General features: G+C 35.7%; 1 protein-coding gene across 2 annotated transcripts in view; it reads right to left on the bottom strand.

Annotated features, from left to right (window-relative positions):
* Nucleotides 1-789: 789 nt before the first annotated feature.
* LOC136024927 (E3 ubiquitin-protein ligase MGRN1-like) overlaps nt 790-18,167 on the bottom strand; it is a 99,706-nt gene continuing 82,328 nt past the window's right edge. The window contains exons 9-11 of one of the 2 annotated variants that reach the window (XM_065700511.1): nt 16,728-16,830; nt 12,919-13,045; nt 790-2,748 (exon numbers count right to left, since the gene is read on the bottom strand). In XM_065700511.1, coding sequence (XP_065556583.1) covers nt 2,598-2,748; nt 12,919-13,045; nt 16,728-16,830 — 381 coding nt within the window. In that variant the 3' untranslated portion in view covers nt 790-2,597. Of the gene's footprint in view, nt 2,749-12,918; nt 13,046-16,697; nt 16,831-18,167 lie in introns of both variants that reach the window. The other variant, XM_065700510.1, reaches the window with a different exon arrangement.

Consider the following 18,167-nt stretch of genomic DNA (forward strand, 5'->3'; position numbering starts at 1 on the left):
TGTAGCAAAAAAAGAAGTTCAACAGCATCAAATGAAATGAAAGTCAAGGGTAGCTGTGATTTCTCCACATCATGCCATCGATTTTCAAAGTATTTTCGCGCGTTTTATTCCTATACATATTAAATGCATAGTTCGAATTGTATCTTTTCGCAAAAAGCGCCAAGTAGGAATTAAAGGCAGTATTAAGAATTACAAGCAAATAAGTTTTTTATAGTTTGTGTATGATTTTACGTCAGATATGGTAAGATCCAAATATGAAATTTTAAGTCACAATGAAAATTCCGCACTGAGATGCAAAAACACTAACATCTTTATAAAATTTTAACGCGGAAACTGCAATGGCATCAATTGGAGAGGGAGGCTTCCCTCTCGATTTTTATAAATACCATTACTGGGTATTTTTATTTAAAAATTCGGAAAAAAACAACAAAATAGCCCTCCCTTTTGGATTTGAAAAATAATTTGCGCTCCTGCCTCCCCACCTCTACGTTTTCGAGAATTGGCGCCACATGCAAAATTATTGCCTCTTTTAAAATCATGTCAGAACTCAGAAGCAAAAACTCAGAAACCCAAAAATGAGAGGTAAAAATATTGCACGGTTTGCATTCTAATTTTCGCTAGTTTTGGCGAATCGATGAAAGACTAACACTAATGTTTGCATATAGAAGTTAGAAGTTTTCAAAATTCTTAGTACTCGTATTCAAACCTTCTCGAATTTGAGTAAACTTTCAGTCAAACTATCTTTATTTCAAGGAAAAATCAGGCTTTTTGAACGGACATAAACTGATATACTACCTCATACAGTGTATTAAAAAAGATGGTCTGTATAAAAAGAAAACAAAACTGCAAATCTCAGGGCGTACGGCCTGCTTAAGAAATTTAAATCTTCAAGGGGGAACTTTCCGTTAAATAAAATATAAAACTGAAAATTTCAGGATGTGAGGCCAGTTTAAGAAACTTAAAACTTCAGGTATAACGTTCCATTAACTAGAACACACACCTATGAACAGAAACAATAAATTCAAAAATAAAATCAAGTTTTCAATGCAGGCTTTTAAAAAAAGCTAATAGAGAAAGAAAAACCACAGGAATAATAAAATGAAAGTTCGGACACGGAGCAAAATATGTGTGACGAAATGTTAAGCTTCCAGGAATATTCTGGTTGTATAGTCAGCAGTGACTTGCTTCACATCACATTCAATATTCCAATTAGATTCTTTGAGCAGAGACACTTAAAGTGAAGGAAAAATACGGCGATGATACCAAACGACCATCTTTGATAAATAACGGCGCACCGTTCTAAAATCGTTCTTTGAAAATAATAGCATAAAGTACCGTTTATCTAATTGTTTAAATAAATAAAAAAACTGAATTCAACTGAAAGTAAGGAGCAATATTGAAACCTAAAAGGAACAGAAATTATTTCGTTTATGATGAGGATGCCCCTCCCTCAACCTCCGCTCTTTACACTGAAGTTCTTTAAAACACTTCTCAATTGAGTTCAATAGCAGTTGTGTTTCAGGAATCGTTCTTAAAGAATCGGGACAAAAAGTAAAACTTTAGAGCAAGGGATAAGGAAGGAGGATCCCCCCTCTAGAACAGAATAATTTCTGTTCCTTTTGTTTTAATGCTGCTCCTTACTTCCGTTGAAAACATTTTTTATATATATTAATTTCTGACCATTTTTCAAATCATGCCAGAAAATCCCCCTCCCCCTCCGAGTAAAGTAGTTATCAAACATTCCCTTTTTAAGGTTTCGGTTACTATTTGGCCGAGTCACTCGTTACCCGAAGCTCATTATACCGCGAACTGTTTGATAATTTTAACATTTATGAATTAACAGAACTCGTCTCCCACTTTTATTCTCTAAATACCGTATCCGACACGATCGAATCCAATTATTCAAACTGCTAATCCCAACATAATTGCCATTATTTTACGATATAATGTACCATACAATTACCATAACTGCCGTCAGTCCTAACATAACAATACGAGCGAAGTTAATGATCACTGTGTATTTTAGAAGAAGCATTATTAAATTCTCTCACAGAATCTTTTTTTACCATAAAGCACACGAGTTGAGATTTTATCTTCTGCTCTATAAGTTTTAGATTAATTTTCTCGTATAAAGCAATCTGTAATCTGAATAATTTCCATTGCTTATTTTAGCAACCATTCTTAATCTGGCAGCTCAACAATTTTTCTTTAAAATAGCAACAGCCGTGGAAGATTAAGATTAGAATGATATACTGCAAAATTCATAAAGCTAATTCTGTCGGGAGGGGGTGGAGTGCAAACTTGTATTTTTTTCCATTCTTTCACTGAAAATATCGAAAAAGGTATTTTCCAAGGAAAATTCTCCCAAAAAGGTGGTCTCCCCCCCTCCCCAGTTGACGGCACTGTATAAAACAGCAACTAAAATTCCACATAAAAACGCTGATGAATATTGGTTCAGCTGACAGATGTCAACGAGTAATGTTAACAGCAGAAGTAAATTTATCTCTTAGAATGATTGATAAGTCAGCTGTTGATACACATAAGCTATATCTTACGGTTAAAAATAAGCCCAATTTACGAAAGAACAAATGAAAGCTTTAAACAGAGTCCTCTGGATTCCTAAGGTCGGGAGTTTTGACGAGCAATCCTTTTGTAGAAGACGCTGAAACAAAGCTGTCGCCACTGGACTTGCAGCTAAATCCACTCATCGGGGTTCCAGGTAATGATAAACCAGGTGATGCTTCTAGTCTGAAAATCAAAATAAATTGAAATAAAATTGGTCAAAAGATACTTCCAAGGTCACCATTACTAAAATAACGAACATAAAAGTTGTGTTTCGAGAAACAGTAACTTCTAGTAGCCTACCCATACTTCAATGACAATGTCAGCCCCAATCAATTAAAACAATTGTTATTCTATATAAATATATATATATATATATATATATATATATATATATATGTATATATATATATATATATATATATATATATATATATATATATATAGAATAACAATTGTTTGAATTGATTGGGGCTGACATTGTCATTGAAGTATGGGTATATATATATTTTATTATATCGACATACTATTTACAGAAAACTTTATAACAGGTAAATTTTCTAATGGTTGTTCTAATGAAACTTGGCTTTAAATTTCTTCAAGGTCATCGCTAATGTCAACTTCGCTCTTTAATTTATCAAATTTATCAACATAATCCATTGCAGCTTCTATAAATTTTTCAAAACGTTTTACACTTTTCTCTTCACTATCAAATTTAAACTCATCTTCTATGAAACCAATTTGGCTTCCTTTTAGTTCTTTTTCCAAACTGTCACTTTCTGCTATATTCTCTAATAATTTTGCTTCTTGTTCGGCCATGATTCTATTCTGACCAGAAGATTCGGCCAGTTTTTTTGTTTTCTTTCGTCCTCTCACCTCACTTCTATTTGGACTCCTCCTTTTCTCTTCAATTAATATTCCATTCTCATCTTTTACTGTTGACTCCTCTTCATTTCGTGTCGCATTAGCATAGAATAGCATAAATACTACCAAATTTGAATTATTACTAATAAAGCCCTGCTTTGTCCATCATTGTTCATATTCTTGTCAATTCTTCTACAGTATTTCACGCTAAGTAAGCTATGTCATTTCTTTGTGTTTTAAAAGCAGGATTTAGATCACTTTCACTATTCACTTTACTCTCCAAACTAAATAAATTTGTTTGAATAAATTCATTCTTTAGCTTTTCTCGTCTAGTATTCATCATTTTTAAACAAGTTTTGTTTTTGCCAATGTTTTTATCTTTGCCTTAATTGGTATCATGTAATTTAGACTCAAGTGTTGTAAATGTCTTCGGAACATTAAAGCTGAGTCCTTCACATATTTTGAATGGTTCCAGATTTAGAAGATCACATTTTTTATCAATTCTTGCCCAGATGAAAATAGTTGTACTCAACCAGACAAGATATTCTATAATGCCAGTCATTGGTTATTTCAATAGCTCCTTTGTCACCATGTCGTCACAAGTAATCGAGTTATTTGATCGCTTTGTGAACATTCAGCAAATGCTTCAAATCATATTAATTTTTCTGATCACTTTCGTGATTTTAAGCATTTTAATATAATCATGAGTAAGTCGGGCCAGTTCAGCCTTCAATTCAGTTGATGGGTCATTTTCATCGTTGCATGTAGCTTCTCTTGCTAAAATTTCCGCTGAGCTATAGCCTGCTAATGCATTTTTAATGTTTCTCCTCATGGCCTTTAAATTCATTTCGAATAATAAATATTATTGTTGTGCTCATATTACACTGAGATTCGATGAAACTGACATAGTCCCCATTTATAATGAACTATGTCGATCCTTTATGTAATTAAATGAAAAAAACTAGTTTTTTTAACTGTAAGTAAGGAGCGACATTAAAACTTAAAACGAACAGAAATTACTCCGTATATGAAATGGGTTGTCCCCTCTTCAACGTCTCTCGCTCTTTACGCTAAAGTTTGACTCTGCCACAATTCTACTTTTTAAAACAATTAAAAGCTTTAGCGTAAAGAGCGAGGCGTTGAAGAGGGGACAACCCATTTCATATACGGAGTAATTTCTGTTCGTTTTAAGTTTTAATGTCGCTCCTTACTTACAGTTAAAAAAAAACTAGTTTTTTTCATTTAATTTCTGAACGTTTTTGAATTAATGCATGTTTGATTTTGGCTCTCCACCATAGGACTTGTCCAATCTTATTGAATTTTTTGTATTGAATCAGATTAACAGATTATTAAAATGAAATTTGTATATTAATTCCTTTTTTGGCTAAATGGCTTTCTCTTAGTTTTGATCAGACGATTTTGAGAAATAAGGGGTGGGGAAGGAGGCCTAGTTGTCCTCCAATTTTTCGGTTACATAAAAAGGCAACATTAACTTTTAATTTTTAACTAACGTTTCTATTAGTAAAAAATATACGTAACTTAAGAATTAACTTACGTAACAAACTTTTATATTCTTATATTTTTATTATTTATATAAGGGGGTTTTTTACCCTCGTTAAGGCCTCGCTCTTTACACTAAATCGTAAATTTTGTCTCAATTCTTTAAGAATGACCCCTGAATCAGAAAGGCCATAGAGTAAATAGTTGAAATTACTAAAAATACTTTAGCATAAAAAGCGAGGTATTTATCTCCTCCTAAATACCTCGCTATTTATGCTAAAGTATATTTAGAGCCCCTCATATGCGTAATAATCTCTGTTCGTTTTAAGCTTCAATGCTACTCCTTACTTTCTCCTTAATTGAAAAAACTTTTTCATGTTTATTTTTTCATTGTTTTTTTTATAGTAGTTTTAGAAAATCCTGCGCCCTTTTCATTGAATTTCTCTCCCCCCATGACATATTTCTCCAAAGAAAGATTTACCCACATAGCCCCCTCCCCTCAGCCCCACCCCCAAAACCAAAAAAAAAACCCTGAAAACGTCTCTACACTTCCCAATAACGATTATTATATGTAAACATCGGTCAAAGTTTGTAACTTGCAGCCCCTCCCCCAGGGACAGTGGGGGAGTAAGTCATTCCCAAAGACATAGTTATTATGGTTTTCGACTATGCGGAACAAAATGGCTATCTCAAAATTTTGATTCGTTGACTTTGGAGAAAAAATGAGTGTGAGAGGTTCCCTCTCACACTTCCAGTTCTAGGTTCCCTCCAATTTCTTTGGTCACTTAAAAAGGGCACTAGAACTTTTCATTTCCGTTAGAATGAGCCCTCTTGTGACATTCTAGGACCACTTGGTCGATATGATGACCCCTGGGGAAAAGAAAAACAAACAAACAAATAAACACGCACCCGTGATTTGTCTTCTAGCAAAAAATACGAAATTCCACATTTTTGTAGATAGCAGTGTTCGGACTCGCCTATAAATTCCTATATTTTAATGCACTCCTATAAAATGCCTATATTTTGACTAAAATCCTATTATTCCTATATTTTCGGCTGAAGAGCACTAAGAACATTGCTCATGATTTGCAATTTTCCGTCTTTTGGTGTAGATTGATAATTAATTACAACTGTTGAGTTTTTTGAACTTAACTAATGCTTTGTGTTGGGCTTAGTAAGCTGCTTCTGCCTGGGCTATGCTGTTGTGTTGACTTAGTAGCCTATGTTTTGTTTTTTGTCATGTTGGGCCTGTCCGAAATGAGCAAAGATCAGTATATAGGCTAGCAGTCTCTGCTTAATGAGACTGGAGTTCTTGCGACTTATGTGTTTCCTGGCTGAACGCTGGCTGGCTGATGTGAATACGGCCCAGTTATTCAAATGGGCTATTCTAAGATAGTTGCTAATCAAGGGAAGTATAATAGACGTGCACTGGGTAGGCTATATGCTACATTCTGTGATCAATCTGTCCTTTATCCCCTTCTAAAGAAAAATGATGTTAATCAGATTCGGACTTTTTATTTCAGATATTGTAAATTTTTACTTTATCTCCCCCCTTGGTATAGCAATGGTAAGATAATTCGTAAGTTTGATGTCCCTGATATAAGTGCAAAGTTGGCCCTCATGCATGGAAGATTGTCGGTATCAGCTTTTTATCGTTTATCGCCTCATCATCCTTTGGTCCGTCTGTTCGGTTAATCTCATTGTAGCATAGTGTTTTTATGGCACTTGGTATTAACCAAGTGACATATAGCAATCGCAAATTCTGTCGGTCTGTCTGTCTGTCGGTCCTGGTTTTGCTACTTTAGGCACTTCCAGGTAAGCTAGGACGATGAAATTTGGCAGGCATATCAGGAACTGGACCAGATTAAATTAGAAATAGTCGTTTTCCCGATTTGACCATCTGGGGGGGGGGGAGTTTGGGGCCCGTTAATTCAGAAAAATAGAAAAATGAAGTATTTTTAACTTACGAACGGTTGATCAGATCTTAATGAAATTCGATGTTTGGAAGGATATCGTGTCTCAGAGCTGTTATTTTAATCCTGACTGGATCTGGTGACATTGGGGGAGTTTGGAGGGGGAAACCTAAAATCTTGGAAAACACTTAAGAGTGGATGGATTGGGCTGAAACTTGGTGGGAAAAATAAGCACAAGTCCTAGATACATGATTGACAGAACCAGAACGGATCCGCTCTCTTTGGGGTAGTTGGGAGGGGGGGTTGATTCTGAAAAAATTGAAAAATGAGGTATTTTTAACTTACGAACGGGTGATCGGATCTCAATTAAATTTGATATTTAGAAGGATATCGTGTCTCAAAGCTCTTATTTTAAATCCCGACCGGATCTGATGACATTGGGGGGAGTTTGGGGTGACCTAAAATCATGGAAAACGCTTAGATTGGAGGGATTGGGCTGAAACTTGGTGGGAAAAATAAGCACAAGTCCTAGATACATGATTGACATAACCAGAACGGATTCGCTGTCTTTGGGGTAGTTTGGGGGGGGGGGGTTGATTTGAAAAATTAGAAAAATGAGGTATTTTTAACTTACGAACGGGTGATCGGATCTCAATGAAATTTGATATTTAGAAGGATATCGTGTCTCAGAGCTCTTATTTTCAATCCCGAACAGATCTGGTGACATTGGGGGGACCTAAAATTATGGAAAACGCTTAGATTGGAGGGATCGGGATGAAACTTGGTAATTTGTGTGGCCGGGCATCCCACGCCATCTACCACAGATCTGATCCCGAGGACTTCCGAATCCTATATTTGGCCTATATTTGGGCCCGGGAAATCCTATAAAAATAGGACAGAGCCTATAATTTGAAACGAACCGACCTGTCCGAACCCTGAGATAGGAGCTTGAAATTTTTGCTATAGGGTTCTCTGATACGCCGAATGCGATGGTGTGATTTTCGTTAAGATTTTATGACTTTTACGGGGTGTTTCCCCCTATTTTCCAAAATAAAGCAAATTTTCTCAGGCTCGTAACTTTTGATGACAAAGACTAAAATTGATGAAACTCATATATTTAAAATCAGCATGAAAATCCAATTCTTTTGATGTGTATTTTAGCATCAAAATTCCGTGAGTTTCGTTTACTATTGAGCCGGGTCGCTCCTTACTACAGTTCGTTACCACGAACTGTTTGATCTAGTTTGAATAAAAAAAAATTGAATTATTGTTCAGACAAAATAAATATTTTCGCAGCTTATATAGTAGTTTTTGCGATTCTAAACTCAGAAATAAAATAAATAAATATATTTTGATTTTTTTTTTGCAATGGAAATAAAACACAACGTTGTAGAGATGCGCACTTTAGCAGCTGAGCCGAAAAAAGTTTTGTTCCAGGAGACAATTATAACTTTAAAGTTAGAGATGAAATAAAATTATTTTATTTACAATTTACCGGAATTATTCCAATTCAATTCACAAATCAGATTTTTATTAAAGCTCTTAAGAAATGACTATATAACTACACCTACATGTTTTTTTTGTAATATTAAAAATCCTATTTTAATCTTCGTATGCAAGAGGATGTTAAAAAGCATTTCCTAATGTAGTGTATATATATATATATATATATATATATATATATATATATATATATATATATATATATATATATATTGTGCTAAAAACGACCTCGGACATAGGTCCGAAATATTCACTAAATTGAATTCTATTGTCTATGAAAAATTTCCCTATTATTTCTAAGTTTTGTATGTTTGATATGGAAAGACAGTATGGTCTTCGTCGCTATTTATATTTTGATTTAGTTTGGAGCCCCCTCAACGTTTCCAGAAAAAACAAGTCTTAATACCCTATTCTGGTCCTAAAACATTGTATCTGCACTATTTTGACGACCTAAATGCACTTATACCCTTTTGATGTAGTTCAACCGTAAGAGCAGAAGCATTAATGGTGGTAGCCCTTAAGGCTTGAACTGAATACCCTCAGTCGTTCTGGAGATATTGCAGACACGTCTTATTGACAACTAGCATGCACATAGTCCTTTTTTATTTAGTTTTAAAGCAACATAAACTTATAACGAAATATTTATACTTTATACCCTAAGCTATTCCTAAGATATCCCGCCTGAATATCATGACAACCTGGTCTATTAAGACACCCCGGATGGATTCAAACGATTTTGATTCGGCTCAATAGTAGCAGTAATTGTAGCAGTAGTAGTAGTAGAACTAGCAGCAAAAGTAATAGTAATATTAGCAGCCTTTGGAGTTTCAGCTTAATACCCAAAGGTATTGCTTGGATATTACCAATTCACCTTTTTAATAACCTAGATGCTCATAGTGTGTTTTGATTCGGTTCAACACCACCCTCACTGCTCTCTGAAAGTCTTGCTTATATCTTTACCATTAGCCATTTTCGGATTGAAGTTGACTAAGTGTTTGAGTCTAGTTAGGGACCCATCGACGGAGCGTCTTCAATGATTACAGTACAAGTCGGAGACTCGTTGTTCGTTGGGCTGTAGCTCCAGCATCTGGACAAGTTGTCAATTTAACACCCGTCGCATACTGCTTCATCACGGACGCTGAGCTCTTCAGATCCCTAATTTCACCTAGCAGGATAGAGAAGTTGGTCTCAGGGACATTTGGAACTTGAGATGGGTGAGTGATGACGAACGTTAAAAGTAGGATATTATTCCTGTGACATTCAGCTAGCGAATCTAATATTTCTGATGTTGCTATGTCTTTTGTACAGCTTTTTGTGGCTATAGCAACTCTTTCAGGGAATGCTAGTTGAAGGAGTTCGAGTTTAGCGCGGCGTAACACTGCTAATTCAAAGAAGTCACGTGTCATTTTCGACAGTTAAATCCAGCTTTCTGTTTGACTGGAGAAGTTCAGGATTGGTTTGAGATATAGAGCCATGTTGAGCACCGATAAGCAAGGGAAGCGTAGGTCCTCGCTACCTATTCCCCGCAACTTAAGGGAAACTCCACTCCCAGCAGGTAAGACGGCACTTGTAACAAGTAACCTCCCCTCTTCTGGTTGCTTATTCGGGCAAATTGGAAAATTGGCAAAAACAGTCGTAAAAATTTTTGATTTGAGTTTTTCTGCTTTCAAAGCAACACGTGACAACACTGCACCTTAGGTTAATTAGTAGTAGTAGAAGCATAAGTAGTTATTGTAGCAGAAGTAGGAGTAGAGTTAATAGTAGTAGTCTAAGCTTTAGTAGCAGTAGTAGCAGTAGCAGTAACAATAATAGTAGCAGTAGTAGTTGTTGTAGGAGTAGAAGCAGTAGTATTACGATGCAGATATTGTTTTTTGGTTAGTTCAACATTCCCCACAACAAGCGTTGTAAGTCATAATTTCATACTCGAAACTTTTCCTAAGATACTGCTGATATGCCCTTTTGACAACCTGCATACGGATGGCAGGTTGTCATCTATACAATAGAAATTTTTAGAAATATCCTCTGAAAATTTCACCTTCATACCCTTAGCTATAGTTGTAATGGTAGTCAAAGCAGTAGTAAAATTACTCAACTTAATAAAATTAGCCATTGCTATGATACTGTCAATTTACTCTTTTGGTAACCTGTATATTCATATGCCTCTTGAAATTTTCATCTTAATGCTCTTAACCTTAAAAGTAGTTGCGATAGAAGTAGTAGTTGTAGCAATAGTAATAGTAGTAGTAGAACTAGTAAATGTTGCAGTAGCAGTAGTATTGGTAGTAGTTTGCACATATTACCTTTTGGTCAATTGATCTTCCCCTTTAAGTATTCTCTAAGAGGTCCAACTTAATACACGTGAAGATACGCTATTTTAACAATCTAAATGCACATAGTGTCTTTTGTTAGTTCAAATTTGCCATCAATATTCTCTCAAATTTTACTTTCATAGACTTAGCCTTTATATTATAACAGTAGTTTCGGTGGTAGTAGAAGTAGCTGCAGTGTTAGTGTTATTTTAGTAGTAGTAGTAACATTAGTGGCAGCAGTATTAATAGTGGTAGTAGCATGTGCATGCTGTCTTTTGGTCAGTTGAACATCGCTTTCATGATGCCCCAGAAGTTTCACCTTGACACGTTAGGCCGTTAAAAAACTACTATTGTTTATGGGCGCTTCTGACACCCTTTTCACTTGAATATTCTAAGGCTTACAAGTCGTTGCAATTGAAGTGGTAGTTGGAGTAGCTTAGTAGCAGTAGTAGCATAAGTACAAGTAGCAGTGGTATAAGCGTTAGTAGTGATATGTATATATTACCTTTTTGTCAATTGATCTTCCCCTTTAAGTATTCTCCGAAAGTTTCAACTTAATACCCAAATTAATTCTTGAGGTGCGCCCATTTGACAATCAGCATGCGCTTAGTGTGTTTCGATTTAGTTCAACTTCCCCCTCAATATTCTGTCAACTTTTCACCTTCATACGTGTAGCCTTAATTCAACTGGTATCATAATAGTAGTGGTAGTAGTAGGAACAGTATTAGAAGTAATAGTGTATAATTATTAGTAGTAACAGTAGTAGCAGCAGCATTAATAGCAATAGTAGCAGGTACATTTTGCCTTTTGGTAAACTGAACATCCAACTCATGATGCCCCTGAATTTTCCTCTTGATATGATAAGCCGCTTAAAAAATATTACAGATACACCCATATCAGCAATCTGTACACATAGTATTTATTGATTTAGTTAAACTTTCCCATCATCGTTTCCTCAGATATTTTTTATTCCATATCCCTAGCCTTATTAGTACTAGCTACAGAAGTTGTAGATCTGGTGATAGTGGTAGTAGTAGTAGCGTGTAGTAGTGCAAATATTGCCTTTTTGGTCAATTGATCATCTCCCTTATTATTTCCTGAAAATTCCAAATAAATATCCTTAGTCATTCCTGTGTTACACCCTTTTGGCAACCCATATACACATAACATGTTACGATTTAGTTAAAACTCCCCTCAACATTCCCTGAAAGACACAGCTTAATGCCCTTCGTGTTTTGGGAAAGTAGAAGTCATTCATAAAAATCTTACATGCCCCCAGGACATAACTTAAAGCCCTTGCCCCAGGGCTCTAGGGGGTTGTACCAGCCATGGAGGCATTGTTATATGTTTTTGGACTATTTTAAACAAAGTGTGTGTGTGTGGGAGGGGGGTTAGCTGTACTCTAATCACTTTGACTCTAAAAAATAGCACTATAGCTTCTGATTATCAATCCAATAAGCCTACTCCGAAGTTTATACGACTATGCTTACTACAAAAAACCTTACATGCCCATAGGGCATAACTAACAACCCTTGCGCTGAGGGCTGGGGGGGGGTTGTCATCCTCAAAGACATATTTTCGGACCTTGAACAAAATGGATATCTCAAAATTTTGATTGGAAGTGTTTGGGAAAATGATGGGCGTGAGGGGGGGGGGATTTGCCCTCCGATCACTTTTGACTAATAAAAAGGGCACTAATCCTCTCAATTTCCAACCGAATGAGCCCTTTTTGAAGTTTCTACGACACCACTTCCTATAAAAACTTTATATGCCCCAAGGGGCGATCACTTTTGACTAATAAAAAGTCCTCTCAATTTCCAACCGAATGAGCCCTTTTTGAAGTTTCTACGACAACACTTCCTATAAAAATTTTATATGCCCCAAGGGCATACCTTACAACCCTTGCTCTGAAGGCTGTGGAGGAGGGGATTGTCATCCTCAAAGAAATAATTTCTGGACCTTTCAACCATGTTGAACCAAATGGCTATATCAATATATAGCCATTGTTAAGAAGTGTTAGGGGAAATGATGGGCGGTGGGGCAGGGGGGGCATTTGTCCTCCGACCACTTTCGACTATTAAAAAGGTCACTAGCCCTATCAATTTCCAATCGAATGAGCTCAATTTTATGCGACAACTTCTTGGATACAAAGTGTCCTCGTATAAAACAAACCAAAAAAACAACATAAATAAAACATTGTGCCAACATCGTTCTTTACTTAGGCAGCGCTATTGCGCTGCCTATGATAAAACATCGTAGTCTCTTACTTGAGTTTTCTTAGATGAACATGGTCTATAGATCCACTTCTTTTGAAGTCGCTGAGATTTGGAGAAACCTTACGCTCTGAACCGTGACTTACTGTATGTCGAAACTGGGAGAGTCTACCGGAGATACCTAAAAAAAATAAAAATAAACTATAGCACTAAGAAAACTGGGCATTCTTCAACCCCTATCTTCATTATGGCTTTTTCAGGTAAAGATAACGTAGTGAAAACAGCTTTTCTTTAACCGGATTTGACTTTTTTTTGAAAATAGACCCCTCAATCAGCCTTTTGAGCCGTATAAAGCACCAATAGAGACTGGGGCTGCCAGAAGAAGTAAAAAGGACGGCCATCTTCGCCCGAAAAAGCTATAAAGACGTGGCATAGAAATTCTTCAAAAAAATTCATCGAAGGCATATCCAACCTAATCGGGACGTATGTGGCACCTGAGTACAAAACCTAATCTAGGCACACTAGACGTATGATGTAGGCTGATATCAAGGCCGTGATAAGACCATCCAAGATTTTAAGCAACAAAGGATTTGCAAGCCAATTAAGAAGGGGACAATAATCGAAGGGACGGAAAAATAGCTTGGGGTAGCAAAAAACCGACCACCCTCAATGAAAGCTTGAGTTGCCCATTATACTGCAGTGGGAAGGAGGCTGACAACCACTTTTTAAAATGTTTGCTTCAAATTTAAGCTCTTAATAGGCTCCCTTCTGTGAACAGTAAAATAGCTAAATTTCCAATAAGAAATCCAATAAGAATTGATTATTATTCGATTCAACTATTAGATTATCCAAACTCATTGGGCTCCACAAGAGAAAATGTGAATCCATTACTAATGAATATATTGAAATCCTTTTTCTAAAAATAAATTAACTGAGAATACTTTTACTTCTGTTCAATTAAGCGGAGTATGTGAGTTTTAATTGAGCATATCAACCAGGTTTGCTGTACACAACATGTGTAATATGACAAGAGTACTTTAGTCTACATGTGCTCAAAGCACTAGGTTAATAAGATCTTCAAAACATTACACAAGTCTTTTGATTCTTTGGCATGGTGGTAAGCAGATCCTCTTCGTAGGGAGAGAATTCCTGCCTTTATTTCCTTAAAATGTCTTCGGAAATCCACAATTCGTTCCGAAAGTTTATACATCTTTGTTAATTTTCAAGATTCGGCTGTTTAAAAAAAAATTCGTTATTCCCCCCCCCAAAAAAAAAGAGAAAAACTTACAAGAAAGTGCATGTGAATAGAAAGGATACATTAACCATTTTAAACAGACCTGTACACTAGAGATTTATTTCATGGACGTCAGTAACTTAGGATTCGAAATTGCGATCAACGAAAAAATAAATAAATCAAAAAATCATTTCATTTTCAAATAATAGTGAACGGTTAATAGTAGCTGAAATATTGAAGTTGAAAACACTAAAAGCTAATCTTCCAGATGCTGGTACCCAAAACATGGTTTTCATTCCAAATAAAGACTGTTTAACTTACAGTCTGCTAAAATTTAAAAAGTGCATACCAGTATAAAGCGTGCCAACTGCATGTTTTAAAAACTTTCTATATAATCAATATCCCCATCTAATATTTAATTGTTTCAAACGTCGTCAGAATAAAAATCTACAAGTGCCATTATAAACTGCTGAAAATTTTACTGAGAAAAAAACTCGCACCCACCCTGATGATAGAAGGCGCACGAACAAGATATTGTAAGAGACTAAGCAGCACACGCGTAATAGTTTCATCAACTTATAAAACAAAAGTATGATACTGATTACAAATATGAGACATTAATTAAGTTTGAATTTACCCATCAAAAGTTTTTCTTTTTTCAGTAATAAAATAAACACAAGAGTAACATTACTCCTATCAATCAATCAATATTTATTAATTCAAATTAAAAATATACAAAAACAATATTATGCTCCAACAGAGAGCAGAGCTCGTAAGAAAGGGGCAGTGCAAATGCATAGAAAAAAAACACAACGTCTTGTCATACTAATAATTCCAAAAAGAAAAAAAAACTAAAACAAAAAAAAACATACAAGGTAGGAGATAATAGAGGAAGCCACTCCAGCGGGAGAACACCACAGCAAAATACATAATAAAATCTATTATTAATCGATCCCGACATCCAGGCAAAGAACTATTTTTGAAATGTGTTTTTTCAAAGAAAATCGACTCGTGAAACTTCAGGACATTTCTACAAAGTTAAGTTTATTTACAATATGAGGAATCTGGTATCTGATTGAGAATCTAGCTCTTTCTGATTTGATTGGCAAAGGGCGATATTTCCTGGAGCGGATGCAGTGGGCAGGAGAAGTGGGAGTCCCAATTATACCCAAATCATGGAAATAATTTGTTGAGGATTGGATATCATAATACCACATTGCTGTATGCACGTCCTTCAGTTATTTGAGATTAATTATATTGAGAAAAATATATAAAGTTTGGGTTTCTGACAGTTTTTTAAGTCTCGTAGGGCGAGACTTACTTCCATATGCTACTCTAGCCTAGCATCAAACCATCAAAATTAGCTTTTGATACCTAGGGCCTTTTCTAAGTACCAAAGAGATCAAACAGGTCACGGTGATGAACTGTAAGTATGGAGCAACTTGGTCCAATAGTAACCGAAACTCTAAAACACAGAATTTTGATTACAATAGGTATGTTAAAAGAACTGATTTCTATGCTGATTCCAAATACTTATATTCATTAAATTTAATATTACCCATCAAAAGCAACGAGCCTGAAAAATTTACCTCATTTTTAGGAAGGGGGGGGGGGAAACCCCCGAAAAGTCAAGTGATATTAATGATAATCACGCTATTAGTTTCAGCATATCAAAGAACCCTACTGTAGAGGTTGCAAGCACTTCCGTGCAAAAATGTAAAATTTTATATTTTTGCAAGAAGAAAGATCATGCATGCCTGTTTTTTTTTCTAGGGATGATCGTGTCGAAACACTGGTACTAAAAGACCATGAGAGGACTCATTCGAACCGACAAAAAAAGTTCTAGTGCCCTTTTCATAACATAGGAACGTTTCACTATCGGCCATATTATGCCGCCAAAGAAACAGTTTTGTCTGCGACAGGTTTTTATGCAAGAGAGAGAATATTCTGAAATAGACATTCCATCTTTAAAAATATAAAAATTTAAAAATAAAAAATTTAAGTTCATACAAAATGAACGGAACATTATCTAAAAAATGAAATTTACTTTTATGCCATTACCAAGTTTACCGGTTTTTATCATACTTGCGACTTTATCACTTGTCCGAATGATTCTTCAAATATGATCTACAAAATCCTATGACCTGAATATATGTCCCTCTGAACCACATTAAACACCAACCCGTTATGCCTATGTAGTAAATCGTTCTCTTACGAAAAAATCGACTAATTTTATTGACAAAGAATTTCAATTGAACGCTACATACATAGTAACAAAACTTCCTGTGCCAAAACAAAGCACAATATTAGAAAAACTATGACACAAGGGTAGAAGTTGTCAAAGCAAGACAAGGGGATTCGAGGAGAGGTAGAAATATATATTGTGACTTCCAAGGAAGTTTTATTGTTTTGATGCGTATTTAATTTATTCTTCTGCCGGGCTCTGGTAGAAAATCTTTATCTTTGGGGAAGTATGGATGAGTTAGATTTGTTGATTCCATTTAGTAGTGTTTAAAAAAAAAATAATATCACACTTTCACCTAGGCACTGTCTCGGATTCGAAAAAAAATGGTTACAAACAGACTGTGTCTTAACTCACTAGGTGATCCTTCCGGAGAATGAAACCCACCTCCTTCTCCCCAATCTTCCTTTTCTTCTTCAATAGTTGATACTCGCTGTGGAGCTATATCAACCATTATTTGCGTACTGTCGTCAGTGCTCTGTTCCGAACCCTGAAAGAAAATATTCGTAACGGGAAGATATGATGACCAGGCTCAATCACTTGGATACAAAATATATCACTAAAACATTGTGTGACAATAAAACAACTCTTAAAATCTAATTTTTGGGCTACTCACACAAACAGCCGCGGAGAATTGAGATCGTTATACGACATCTGGTGTCAAACCCAACTATTTTCAACCAAACTATTTAAAGTAGGCAAGCCTGCATGTGTGATAATTTTTTTTTTCCCAGGAGTATCTACCCATTCATTCTTTGTTTAGCTTTTAATCTCGCAGATACTTGAAATGTCTGTAGTTGTCCCCTTCTCAACGCCTTGCTCTTTACGCTAAAATTTGACTCTTTGTCACAGCTCTACTTTTTAAAACATTAAAAATTTTAGCGTAAAGAGCGAGGCGCTGAGGGGACAACCCCTTTCATATACGGAATAATTTCTCTTCGTTCTGAGTTTTAATGTCAGTGCTTACTTTACTTGTTTTTTATTTAATTTCTGAACGTCTTTCACCTAATACAAGTTCGAATTTGGCTCACCGTGCATAAAAAATTATAAAAAAATTGTATATTATTTTTGGCAAATTTATTCCGTATATGAAGGGTAGCCCTCTCCTAAATACTTTGTTCTTTACGCTAAAGCTGTTAGCACTTCTAAAAATGATTCATAATCTAATTAAACGGCCTCCATGTTTCAGTTTGAGCAAGTCAAACTTTAGAGTACAAAATAAGTTATTGAGGAGGGGACAACCCTTCATATATGGAAAAATTTCTGTTCGTTTTTCAAACAATACCAGTAAATCTGGCTCATTCTCTAGGATATATACCCCACCCCCTCACGGAAAACTCCTCCGTGAAAAATTTCATCCAACGTAAAGTGCAACCCCCTCCGTCAAATTCAGCCCAGACAGTTCCACCCTCGCTGAGGATTCCTCTTCCCTGTAAAATTGCTTGTGGACGATTCAGCCTGAAAAAATCTCCTTAGCATTCTTTCATTTGAATAAGACTTTAATCTCCAGTCGGTTTCTTGATCATTCCAGAAATGCCCCTTCCGTGGAAATTATTTCGCAGAAAGCAAAACACGCGGAAAAAGAACCTGTATAATTCTCCCGGAACATCTACGAGCGAAAAATTTGGCAAAGAGAATGTAAGACAATTAAAAAGAATTTCGTATAGTAGTTCTGTCAAATCCCACAGAGTAACATAACCCCTGGAATATTCACCCCCCCAAAAAAAAAAAATTACCTCTCCAAGAAAGATTCTCCCCATATAAATTCATCCCAAGTACCAACCCCCCCCCCCAAAAAAAAAATATGTCCGTATACTTCCCAATAAC

This window comes from Artemia franciscana, chromosome 3, assembly GCF_032884065.1.
Source record: "Artemia franciscana chromosome 3, ASM3288406v1, whole genome shotgun sequence".
Taxonomy (NCBI): domain Eukaryota; kingdom Metazoa; phylum Arthropoda; class Branchiopoda; order Anostraca; family Artemiidae; genus Artemia; species Artemia franciscana.